Consider the following 13634-nt stretch of genomic DNA (forward strand, 5'->3'; position numbering starts at 1 on the left):
CTTCCCACTGCACTGTTTCTACCATCAGGAGGCAAGCAATGACTGCAATTGTTTTGGAAAAGCTTTCAAACTTTTCAAGTGACACGGTTTACGCCTTTTTCCCTGGGCAATTGTGGTTTTGTAAGAAAAAGCGCATTATTCTGTAAATGACTCAGTACAGTCTTGCTTATATTTATACTTGCAATGAACCACAGGGTATTCGTGGTGACAGCCACAGAGTACATCTTTAACAATAATGATAAGTAACTGATTTATGCACAGAGAGTACTTCATCCCTTTCCTTTTCTTTAAAGATGGGAAGTTGAAAGAATATAGGTGTTTGGCTTCCAAAGGCTATGGAAGGCAGAAGCCCATGAGCAGCACATGGAGGTTTTGTTTTGTTTAACTGTAAATGTTAGGTAGCCTTTGGCGGGCTAGACTCAGTCCTGGAGTGTGCCAAGAACTTTCCCATGGAAAAAAGAACTAAATGCAAAAATAATGATCCAAGCATTAAAGCTCTACAGTGCACACAAGCACTCTACATCTAAGACAGACAGAACCAGAAAGAAAGAGGAGAAGTCTGAGGTCAGATGTGCCATTGTCACTATGAGGCATCCTCTCCTGACTCTCAGAACTGAATCTTCAGAAAGGAGGCTGGGAGAGTCAGTGCTCGGCCACTGCAGGGAGATAAACCTGAGGGGTATGGAAAACAGAACCCAGGCCTGATGAAGTCAGACTTTGGCATTAAAACCCAGTGTTGTTGCTGGTTGTTTTTATGTTTTTTGTTTTTTTCCAAAATAACTTTCAATTAAATTACCAGCCGGGTTGAGTACAAAGGATCTCTTCTGATGTGAAATTCTAAAACTGACAGGCATCATGAGAAGCCCTCCTGACCAAAGGAAAGATTGCTAACTTGATCTTTAGTTGAAACAAAATTTTTTTAAGAGGATATCAAATCAAATGCCTTAGAAGTTATATTAAATAATCAGAATCAATAGACTATCTGCCATCTAAATGCATAGTAAAAAAAAAAAAAGACAAGAAAAGGAAGAAAGAAAAAAGTACATTGATGAAGTCTGCTTTCTGCATACCTTTTCAAATTTTGTCAGCAATTCCCGTAAGCTGAAGTTCAGACCAATCATCGTCCAGTAGCCCTTGAAGCCTACATCTTTCCGGCAAACTTCCTTCAGACAACAGCGTTTAACTTCTAAAAACCGTATCTTTTCTGGCTATACTTTAAAATCCTTTGTAAAATCCTTTACAAGCCTTGCCCTTGAGCTATGGTCCATGAGCAGCAGCAGCTTGTGCTGGGACATTTTAGCCACCCCACCGTGGGTCCAGGATTTCATGGACTTCAGAGTTCGCAAGGAATAGACCTGCTTGTATGTTCTCTGGTAGCCGCGTTCCACGAGGCTGGCATGGTCTCCTTTTTCTCTGGAAAGCCCAGGATTCCCTTCTGTTCACCTCACTAATGACCTGCAGCCCACAACTGTTCTCTCCTGGGCCCCAAGCTTAGAGTTTGTTCTCAATTACACAAAGCAAAAAAGAAGCTATATCCTGGAAACTTGCATGAGAGAAGGCAAAAAAAGAAAAAAAGAAAAAAAAAGAGCCAAGTATTACCAACTTCCTCCATTCAGACTAGTTTCAAGAAGAAAAAGAAAAAAAAAATCCTGGGTAAGGAGCCAGTTTTCAAAAAGCATGACTTATGTAGAGTTCGAACAGCAAGGAGGGCACTCTTGTCTGAAGAAACACCCAAACATGGGACAAGAGACCACCGGCTTGCACTCTCCCAGACACTGGCAGCCTGCGTTGCTATGGTAACCACCAAGCTAGTTTCAATCCATTTCCCTAAATCAAGCTATGCCTGAGGGATGCTGTGTCAGTGCAACAGAGCTAAGTTATTTAAAAAGCTGTTCTAGCCACCGGGAGAAAAGTTTAAGCAGCAGGTCTCATGGTCCCCTTTGCAGAGTTTGCGGCAGGGAGGGCGCCTCATCAGCTTTGGCTCGCCGATCTGACAGGAGTGTGGTAATCCACTTCTCTTTCCAGCAGTTGTTTATTATTTTAATCAGCATCCTCCCTTCCACCACCCCTCACACACAGTTTAAAGTGAAGCTCACTCCCACTTCCTGGAGGCCTCCCCGCCCCAAACTGCAGTACAGTATCTCTCAAATTATCTCAATCCTGAATGATCACAGGATCCATATTCCACTTTGGAGCCCACCCAAGAAAATAAAAAGGGCTGGGTCCACAGAACAATACAAATCATCAAACAAAACATGTGTGGTCAATTGTATTATTTCTAAAAAGGTTTTGACAGTAAAGTGGATGGGGAAAATCCTTTTAAAGGAAAGTTGCTTTTTTCTTAATCTCATTGACTGTTTTCATGTGGGGAATATACTTGTTTCCAAAATAAAACTTAATAAGAGAAACTACTCAAAATGTGAGTAATAACCAGTTATTTTTAAATGTGCCCTCCATTTTGATATTAAATTATTACTGGCACCGAGAGAAACACTATCTTCTACAAAGTGTTAAGAGCTTAAATGCTTTCAAAGAAAATGTTGAATCCACTGCTATTATGGACATTTGCACTGCTACTATGGACATCATTCCAAGGCAAAAATGTGATTTTCTTTTTGCATTATATAGTTATTTAGTATAACAATAAAAGTATGACAGATATGTTCATATGAAACATATTTCTCTAGTTGTGTGCAGAATTTCATCATAAATATGTAATGCTCATAAAAGTGACACTCTCACAAATGGAATGATGTTAATCTTAATATAACTAAGTTGTTTTTTGCATCAGGGCATAGAGGAAAGGAAAAAATAACCCTGATATTAGAATGTGTATCTCCTAAAAGGCTATTTGAATTACTTAAATATCAAAATTGTTAGCACTCATAAGGAGAAAGAGATTCTATTAACAACAGAAAAAAACAAAATGCTATCAGGTAACAGTATACAATGTAGTTACTATTTTTTGGATTTGCAAACCATTTTTCTTTCCATGTCATTCTCAACTTATTCATATCAGTATTTAAATAGCATGTGTTTTACATATGCGGATCTGTACAAAATTTAACAAGCTTTCATAAATATTTTCATCATTTATTCATAAAAACCAAGATGTCTCCAGAGGCAAGCTGGCTTTATGAGATTTTTACCAGAATGTGTTTCACCTCTAAGTGCCCAATTCAGATTTATAGACAGACACTACTAATTTCAAAAACAAGTTTGGTAAACTGATTGTCTAGAAATTTATAAATAAAATTAATCTGTGCAGTTTGTATCCAGAAAGAAAGCACTGACATCAGCATGACGACGAATCATCAGAAACAGAGAGAAGAAACTATACAGAAATTGACCAGGCCAACCCAGATCTGTGAAGGCTCTGGGGCCACATGCTGAGATCTTTCAGCAGCAACAAATAAACTTTTTACATAAATACAAGACAAAAGGAACCACCAGCACCAATACCACCTCCAGCACCACCATCACAAAAAAATAAATAAAGGAGAGAGAGAAAAAGAACAATCTTTCTCAGCTGGGCAAACTTCCAACTACCACCCAGGGTGCTGGATGACTGTGATCAGAGACATGTGCAAACATGCAACCCCCCCATGCACATATCAGAAGAGTGAATTAAATAAAAACTCTCTGTAACAACAGAGAATACCACAGTCTTTCTCTTAAAAACAGTCTTATGTTTAGAGGGTTTTTATACCAAGACAAGAAGGGTATCATTAGAGCCCCGAATATCTTGTATCCTTAGACAAGGCGAATCTATCAGAGAAAAGAAGCAGTGTATTAGGGAATCTTCCCAAAAGACAAGAGCAGGGGAAACTTTATCAGCATGATTGGCACTTCAGTCTTAGAAGAGATCAAGACAGCATAAGGAAAGAGAGGAAAAGCATGTTCTCACATGAATTCTAGAGTGGAGTGTCCAGAAGCCAGAGCCTCTGCCAGCCACTCGCCTCCCTGCAAATGCTCGATACCCATTCTCAGAACTGACATCCTCTGCTTGGGGAGAAAAGGGAATACTTAAATAAAGCTCCCTACTCACAGTTATAAAATATCAAACACTAGGAAGATACAGATGAACCTAGCTATGATGATGCCCTTTTCAGGAGGAAAATACTCAGTGGATCCACATGGAACCATTCCAAAGAAAAAATTTTTAAATGCTCACCTAATTTTAATAAGAGGGTAACTATATCCTCACTAAAACACTGGAAAGCAACTAAAAGTGTTATTTTTTAAAATTGAGGTATAACTGACATTAACAATAGACAACTTATTTATGTAAAAGTCCAAAGATATTCCATAAAATTCAAATAGCTAAACATTTAATATATTATTCAAAAGTACTGTGCTCTTTGATAACTGAGTGACACATTAGAAGAAAGACTTGTAAAATGTAAATGTGAATTGTTTTGATAACTGTGAGCACATTTTATTATGTATTTGTGTTTGCTATCTATAAATAGGAATACTTTCTCAGTTTAAACTCTGTATACAAAATAACCTCTTGGTAATATTCCTTACATCTCCATAGCCCTTTCTTTTTCTTAAACCAAGTACCTCTTCGATAAATTATCTCCTGTAATCCTGTAATCATTAAAACAAAAAATACAGGCCCCCAATGAAAGCAGTGCTTCACTAGAGAGACTTAGTAAATTGGATGATGAAATTTGAAGTAGTTGACATTTTGCCAGTCTAAACTAGTGTGCAAATAAATTGTGCACTAAACCTTCGAGAAGTGGAATAAACATAATATAATACTATCAGTCTGTTTGTAGCAGATCAACAAACACTGACTATCCTAAGATTCTCCAGTTAAATAAGCCATGCCTCAAACATAGACAACACAGTTCCATGAGAAAGAGGTTACCGAACCAGAGAGAAGCACAGGAAAACTCAATAAAGGAATCAGTAAAATCTAAACCTAAATTACTTAATAAAAACCACATTCCACTGCCAAAATGAAGAGACCTAAATGTACATACGGCTTTGGCAAAAACTTTCAAAGGCTAGGCTAATTTAAAATCTTTTTACACTTAAAAACTATATTTCATTTAATTTGTTAAAAGATGACTTACTATTTAGCAATTTCATCAAGGCAAGAAGACATTCTTTAGGGTTCAGTCAAATATAAGCAAAAAGAGAAGTCTAAATGCTTTGCTGGAAAACAATTTATGCCTCACCCATATAGTGGATCCTAAAGTACCCCTCTCACTAAACATAAACTTCACAGTTATAAACACTGTAATGGCAAAGTATGCTTTCTATGCAAAACCTAACAGGTTTCTCTTTATATTGGTCAAGATAAAGAACAAAAAGAAAAGAAAAGAAAGGCTTCTTGGGAGCCTCTAAAACAAAGCATATGGAGGTCAATAGGTGACTACAAATAAATCAGTACATCATGGCTTCATTCAAAATGAAGAGCTTCAGGCATGGGTAGAAAAGTTTACTTATTATAAACCCATTCAGACTTAAGGAAAGATCCAGATTATAATGGCTTTGAAAGGAATATACACAATTATCTTTTTCATAACTTTCCTAACTTGGGGTTTATTTTCAAACCAACGTAGACTCTACACCCCAATCATGATCTGAGATTTCGATTCATTGTCTACTGCCACTGTGGTTCTATTAAGGGGAGACTACATTACAGCTTTCTAGTTAACATCAGCCAGCAACCAAGTCTGTCAGCTGGTAGCTATTTAAAGTAATATACAGCCCTAAAGGGCAGAAGGTTCCATCTAAAATGGAGGCCTGAGCCCCCTGATGAAAGGCGGAACTCTCCTTTTATCCCAGGAAGTTCAGGCAATATGCTTTGTACCCAAGGAGTTATTTTTAATGTTCATCTCTTCAATAATGTCATCTCTTCTGATAATTATGCAGGTAGCAATTGGGAAATAAAAATTATAACTCATAAGAAAAAGATTCCATAAGTATTTCCATAACCTACAGCCAGAAGACTCTACTAGACATTTTTAAAGGCACAAAGAGCTTTTTTTTCTTAAGGGGAGTGGATGGGCGTAGTGGGGATTGAGGAAGAAAAATGCCAGCTGATCTGCTTCTGAATTAGCCAAGCAGGTGCAGGGGTCAGCCTTGAGCAACCTTCTAAATATTTAATGATTCAGACAGCACTTTATTAGGTGACTAAAAATAATGCCAAGATATGTTAATGTTTCAAAACCATATCCTTCCTAAAAATATGCAGCATCAGACAAGACTGAAACCATCTCACACAGCCGAACCTCACAATTCCAGATGTGTACTGACAGCACAAGCCTGTGGGATACGCAACCAAATTGCACAGGGCTTTGGAGAACGTCCTTAAAGATTTTCTAAGGGTTTTCCAACTTTCCTCAGCTCCCCAGATTGAGAAAATTAAAGCCAAAATTGAAATACAAATTTTATTAATAACAACGAATGTGTCAAGATAAATCAAAATTGAAGGTGCTGTTTTCACTCCTAAGTAACACATTGGTACTCTTCCCAGGAGGGAGTGTTTCTACAATCTGAATATGTATTTAAAAAACTGGACATTCACTGAACCCCGAAGAAGTTCAGACTTACTCAGTGAGGTCAGCTATGCTCATGTGTATAATAAAAGAAGCAGGGCTTTTGTGATGCTTGCAGGCCAATCCATTCAGAGCTGAGTTACTGCTTCAACTCTGATCCATGTTCCTGCCATCTTCCCTCTTAGCATCCCATTTGGAATTCTCTGCAAAATCACACCCCAAACCTACTTCGACTCCTTAACCATGATTCACCCTCACTAGTCTCAACAATAACCAGTCAATACACTTATCACATGAACCATTTATACGTACAAATATGGCTCCCCTCAAAGTCATAGAGTATAATCATCCTTTGTTCCCCCCCGAGAATCTTTAATTTTATTTACTTTCTGTACCTTTATCTCCATTCCCTCATATATTTATACTAAGCAACAGAGTTCTCCATTATGTCTTTGTTTCTGTCCCAAAAAGTTTCAAAAAAGTACTCTATAGACAGTGAACCCAGACAATGCATTATGCAGCTCATAATAAAATCTGTAGGCTGACTAGAGAATGAGGAATTCCTATGTTTGATAGTATTAACTTAAGCCATTACATTTCCTGGAGATTATTAACAGCAGCAGAGTTGACTTTTAAAAATCCGCCTAACTTGGGGCTGGGGATCATTTAGCAATATTCATCATACAGTAAAATGCATATAAACTTTGAGTCAGAAATTCTATCTCTAGGAATTTAATTTGCAAGCATGCGTACACACATATGTACAAGGATGCTCAGTATGTCATATCTGACGTAGCAAAAAGTTGAAAACAATCTAAATGTCCATCGGTAGGTAACCATGTAAATAAATTATGATGGAGTCCCACAAAGGAATGCTGTACAGCTATGGGAAAGAGGGTGATGGCAGTTATGTGCTGATAAGAAGTAATCTCTAATATATGTGTGTGTGTGTGTGTGTGTATACATATATATATATTGAGATTGATGTAGTTATGTAAAGGTACAATATATGACATACAGACAGTATTTCTGGACTGAGATAAGAAAATAGCAATGACGGTTGCCTCTGAGAGAAGGATTGGAAATACCAGTGCCTAGAATGGGACCCTTTCTTTTGTCTTTTCTACTGTGTGAACATTTTACCATGGGTACATGGTACGTTTTCCACACAAAAATAAGTCAAGAAATAGACGGAAAATTCCCAAGGAAAACACATTTATCTTTCTAGGTAGATAGCTATTAAAAAATGGTGGCCTCATTAGATCGGAAAGTAAATGCCACCGGAGACAATCATTTTTGTCTCTGAAAGCTTCAGAAGCTTTGAGGTGCCAGATGGTCTGACATTCTAGCAAATCAGCCCTCAATAGAAACAAGCCTTCAGCAGCAGTGGGCTGGTCAATGGTAAACTTTTCTAAAAGAGACAGAGACAAAGCCTTTTTGTTCTCATAAGTTACTCTATAACTAGTAACTCCAGCTTATTTAAGTAATAACTTTGTGTCTAAATAAGCATTATACAATTCAAGCTATTCTCTTCCTAAGGAAACCAGTACTCCTATTGTCATCTAATACTGTGATATTCTAATGGTACAAAAAATTGGGGAAGGCTTATAAAACCCATTGATATACACCCAAAAAAGATCTAGCCTGATTTGTTCAAGGCAATTGAAGTATGGCTTCATCTTTCAAACTGGGCTAAGTGATCCTACCTAGTAGGTTGGCAGAGAGATTTGAGTATCAGGGTTCACTAATGGTTTAAGAGATGCTGCAACTACAAACAGCAATTTCTTTCATGGATCTAAGTCACAGTAGTGAGAGAGAAAAGACCGTGGACCCTGCCCTGCTTATTGTGTCTGGAGAAGGCAACCTTGATGTTCTAACAAAATACTGCAGGAAATGGACCAGTACAGGTGAAGCAACATTGGGATACCAAGATCTGGCAACTTCTTGTTTAAGGCTATATCAAATAGTTGAAGGAGGTTTATAATCTCTAGCTCCATATTAAATATTGTCAAACCAAGGGTTTAGAGCACAATTTAAACCCAAAATTTGATCTGGCAGGTGTTTTAACTTTAAAATAAAACTACGAGACGATTGTAGTAATAGAACCTTTGAAAGCACAACACCGAATCAAGTATTTATGCTTATAAAAGGAGTCCTGGCATCAAAATTATAACCTTGGGAGGCTAAACAAATACCCAAGTGATGTTGCTACTGCACAAAACCTTTTTGGAATATTGCTTCCGAGATGCCTTTATAATTAACAAGAAAGCCAAATAATAAAATTGATCTCATTTTTTAAAAACATACTGCCACTTTTACCAAAAGTTCTTGATACTATCGTATCAGCCCTTCTACCTTTATTTAATGGCTCTCCAAATCCCAACCCCAAAATATCTAAACTGTAATGCAGCCCTGTTCAATAGAACTTTCTGCAATGGTGGAAATATTCTCTATCTTTGATGTCCAAAAGAGTAGTATGGCTATCGAGTACTTGAAATGTGGCTAGTGTGACTGAGGAACTACATTTTGATTTTGTTTAATTTTAGTTAATTTTGATTTAACTGTAAATAGTCACATGTGGCTAGTGGCCTTGCTATACATTCCAAGTGTTATTTCCTCACAATATTCTCAAGGATGTGCTTTTCTAACTTTCTCTAATACATACTTGCCTTTTTCTCTGTTGATAGGATTCTTTTCTCTTAAATAATAGCCTCCTTTTTTTCTATCTGTCCAAATTTTATTCAGCCATCAAGTTCCAATTCAATTTCCACCCTCTACTCAAAGGCCTGTACTATAGTTTTAACTCAATAACTTCCTTTCCACATTGGCTATCTCCATTATGCTGCACTATTATCCTGTACTTTACTTACACATAACTTGTTTTGTTTAGAGGTTATTTTGTGAATTTGTTTTACCTTTCCTTTCACCTCATTAGGGAGTAAGCTCTTTGAGAGAAGGAGAAAAAGTTAATTTGTGCCTCAAGTGACCTGTAGACTGCTTAACATACCGCCATTGTTCAATAAATAGTTTTTAATTGACAAGAGTAAAACAATTAGAATCTACTAAAATGATACACCCTTAATGTGATTTTATAATTGAAGAGAAAGTCATGATCTTGGTAGACTCTTATACAATTACAAAGTTACTAAAGGAGTTCATCTAATTCAACTTTCAAGTAAAAAATTCTAGAGGTTGCTTTAATCCCTCTTTCCATTTTCAGAAAGGATCCGAAGTTACTCCAAAATTCTGTACTTATCTGACTCATAAATTTCCCCAAAAAAAGAGAGGTGCTAGTCCTTCCGTAAACCACTCAAGTTTAACTTCAAGATAGAAAAAGTTAATTTGACTCTATTTCTTAAGTCATACTTTAAATTTTAAAAGAAAGTGCTGCCCTCTTGTGAAATGAGGTAGAAGATTTATCATTTTACTGACAGTTGAGTAAATACTGCAAAGGGATAAAAAGTTAAATTTTAACATTAAAACAAAATAGAACTTATCTCTAAATTGTATGTATTTGCCCCTCTGAAGTCTCTCCCTCCTGGTCTTGGTGAATTTTCCAAACAAATGAGGAATGGATCGTCATAGTGAACTACTTATACTTGTACTATAACTGCAAAATAATGAATGAATGAATGACTAGTATAGTTTCACAATAATTAGAATAAAAGACTGTAGTTTTTTAATTTGTATTACTGAGGGGAGAATGGGAGGAAGAGGCAGTGAATGGTACATGAGTCAATGACAACATGGCAAGTCTAAAGTCAACTCACTGTATGACACTGGGCAACAGTTGTCTTCAAGTCCACTTATTTCCATATAAGGTGAGTATTCTAATAATAACCCAACTGCATAGATTTGTGTTGAGATTAAGTGAAACAGCAGAGGTAAAATAAAGTCTAACAACTGCAATATATTTTGTCCTTTATTCAGGCAACTATCATGTGGTACTAGGTACAAGGTACCAGGTACAGGTAATAGGTACCATTAAAAAAAAATCCATGAAAGTATGACTTTGAAGGAGCTCACATTCAGAGCTATCCATGAAAATACATGGAAAATCCTTCTACAATTTCACGAAAAACAAATGTGAGCAGATTCACAATTCACAGAAATGACTGCTATGAATCCTATGGGCTTTAAGGATCCAATTAAATAGATCAATTTACTAAAAACTTCCTTGAGTGACAAAAATAGATTATTTCAATCTAAGGGTACTAAGAACTAGAATAGGAAGAAAAAAAATCAAATTTAGTGTTATTTAATAGTCTCCTCTCTTTCCACAGAGTATGCTTCTTAGAGTGAGATTTCACTTCCCATCCCACCCACTCCTCTGGGAGTGAGATGAAAGGATGAGAGGTTAGCTGCACAAAGAGTAAAATAGTATATAGCAGGAGTAGACTAAACCATCTTGACTATTTTTCCAACATTAGCAATTCACCAGTTTTCACTTACCCCTCACACTGGGACACACATGTAAATAGCTTCCATTTACGCATGAATATTAGGAACAGGTGTGCCCATAAAAGAACATGTTTAAAACTTGGAACGTTCTTTGATTTGATTCTCAGCACTCCAAGGGAGTTGTCTATTTAACGTAATCTTCAGGAAATTCTTTTGTAATGTAGAAGATCTTCTGTCAAATTAAAAGCCACCCCCTGATATACTTGTTTTAGCAGTTTGAATTTTTATGCATGAGTTTTTTTTTTTAACTTGGTAAAACAACTGACTTCTTGACTCGTATTATGATAGAGAATGAAGGAGTGTCTGGATAACGAGGTGAAAAAGTGCCTTAAGGAAGAGTATGGATCTTATATTTAGTAATGTAATACATTTTTGGCACAGATTCCTTTAAAAAATCCCTTTAAAAAAACCTATAAAAATGCAGGAATGACAATCATGCTGTTCTATTATTCTAATTAGTTGCCTCTCTGTTCAAATACCAGAGAGCCACAGAGGAACCTAGAAACATTTTGGTGAGCTAACTGAGAAAAAAGATCTCCAGTTAAATGTTAAGAAGAGAACATTAACATGCACATGATTTATAACATTTTAAATTAAATAATGCTTTGATTTTACTGGACTTAGGCCAAAAAAAAAAATTGTTGACTCATCATACACTTCAGGGAATGCTTCTAACAAATAAATGATGGTTAAGAAGGTGGGAAAATATATGCCTCAGTAACTTTTCAAGCTGAATAAATTACATTTCACTAATTTTCTTAATCTTGTAGAGGGGGTAGAAATTTGACAAAGTGAACTGTTAAGTATGTACGGTAAAACAGAAGTGGACCTAAGTCTTGTTACCATTTATTTAATCAGGTAAAACAGAATCTGTTCAATGAGCCATATTAAAGATCAACAAGAAAAGGTTTTCAAGTTCAAAGAATAAGAGAAATGTGCCCCCCTAGCGTGTGCTAAATAATGTTTTCAATAAAGGTGTGTTGATTCAATGTGATGGACCAATGAACACCAGTTTGACATACATTTTTTTAAAGAGGTGCTTTCTCCCTCCTCCCCTCTCTAGCAGTCAACCTATGGGCATCTCCCACTTGCTGCCAGTCGGGACCATGCTCCCAGCAGCTCAGAACACTGACCAACACAGCTTTCTACATGTCTCCCTCCCCCCCATTTTCTTTCCCCTTAATCCCCAACATCCCCTCTATTCAGCACGAATTTGTTAATTACCAATTTTAAGGCTGCTTTCTCTGGTTCATTTTATTTTATTTTCTTCAGATTCATACTTATTTGCTCTAACCCTTAATATTTTGTCTCCTGTTATTAATCAAAGAGCGAGGGTCAACCTACCTTGTTGACTTGTATTAACTACCTTGTTAACACCGCCAAGCACCATCTACCACGTGGATCATATTTGCGTCATGTACATAAATCCTCGTGTTTTCTCTATTTTCAAATTGAACTAGGTGCAAGGTCTAAGTTGGAATACAAAAGTTGTCTTTGGAGCCATTAAATTTAAACACATCTTCAAACCAAATGCTTTATAATTAAACAGTATCTAAGTTCTATAACTACTTATTTAAGTTAAACTACAATTCTATTGCACTAGATGAACAAAATTATGCATAATAATTAGGACAAACAAAATGATTCTTTATAGTGTCCTCAAGAAAAAAAATTACATGAGAATAAGAATTCAGTTTAATCACTGGTATGGATATATTTCCAAGACTTCAGAGAATCTATGCCAACTAGATTTGAATTCATTATCACTATTTACTAGAAATGAGATAAAACTGTTTTGTCTGATAAACTAAGAGTTATGAAACGCTAGTTATTTTTTTAAAAAACACTATGGAAAAATATAACTAAAAAACTGCTAGGGAAAAAAATAAATTAGGCCTCTAAAAATAAATGTATGATCAAATATATAATTAAACATATACCTAGCTATCATAATTTTCTTTATTTTAAAGCTCTTAGAATTATTATTAGGATATTAACAGTTTATAAAACTAAATCATATCACATGTGTTATGAATTTTCTTCTTTTAATTCTTAATCACTCAGATGAGCGGTCATTATACCCTGAATACTCTGGTATTTTATACCAAAAGCCTAATTCAGTTTAGAACATTATTGTACCTATGTATGAAACTCTGTATTTTGGATCTCTGGATCGAAAATGACATAAACATCAGCCATTGGAACTAGTCAGAGAGACTTTTTCAATACTAATTTTAGAGTTCATTTAAAACAGCATAAGAGGATGATAGAGATAATACGTCTATTGGGACCCACAAAATGGAGGCCACTCCAGTGGCCCTACCCAGGTCACAAATCTGAACCTAAGTCAGCCTGCACTTATGGGAAACACCTCATGTAAAGGAAACAGCATACACCAATCACCATCAGCCACAGCTAGCTTACCTTACTCTAGAAAACGGGACCTTTTAGCCTTATAAGAAAATCCCGACCTCCTAGCTAACCATGCCCTTGCTTCCACACTGCCTCTTCTAAATGCAATACAACTCACTTTTGCCACAAATCCCTGAGGAAGAGCGCCCCATTGCTTGTGAGGCACTGTACTCCCCTAATCCATGGACTGCTTCCCTTGAATACAGGACATCAAACTTACTAAATGGTGTTATTTTTGTCATTTGA

At 36.3% G+C, this 13634-nt stretch overlaps 1 protein-coding gene across 12 annotated transcripts in view; it reads right to left on the bottom strand.

Annotated features, from left to right (window-relative positions):
- The window catches only part of UTRN (utrophin), a 492142-nt gene that overhangs the window by 161511 nt on the left and 316997 nt on the right, over positions 1–13634 (bottom strand). Inside the window, exon 1 of one of the 12 annotated variants that reach the window (XM_067701867.1) lies at positions 1071–1998. The exons of the other annotated variants lie outside the window; for them this stretch is intronic. Within the exon in view, the coding sequence (XP_067557968.1) occupies positions 1071–1121 (51 nt within the window). The 5' untranslated portion in view covers positions 1122–1998. Of the gene's footprint in view, positions 1–1070; positions 1999–13634 lie in introns of those variants that run through there. 12 annotated transcript variants of the gene reach the window in all.

Source organism: Pseudorca crassidens, chromosome 13, assembly GCF_039906515.1.
Source record: "Pseudorca crassidens isolate mPseCra1 chromosome 13, mPseCra1.hap1, whole genome shotgun sequence".
In the NCBI taxonomy this organism is placed as follows: Eukaryota; Metazoa; Chordata; class Mammalia; order Artiodactyla; family Delphinidae; genus Pseudorca; species Pseudorca crassidens.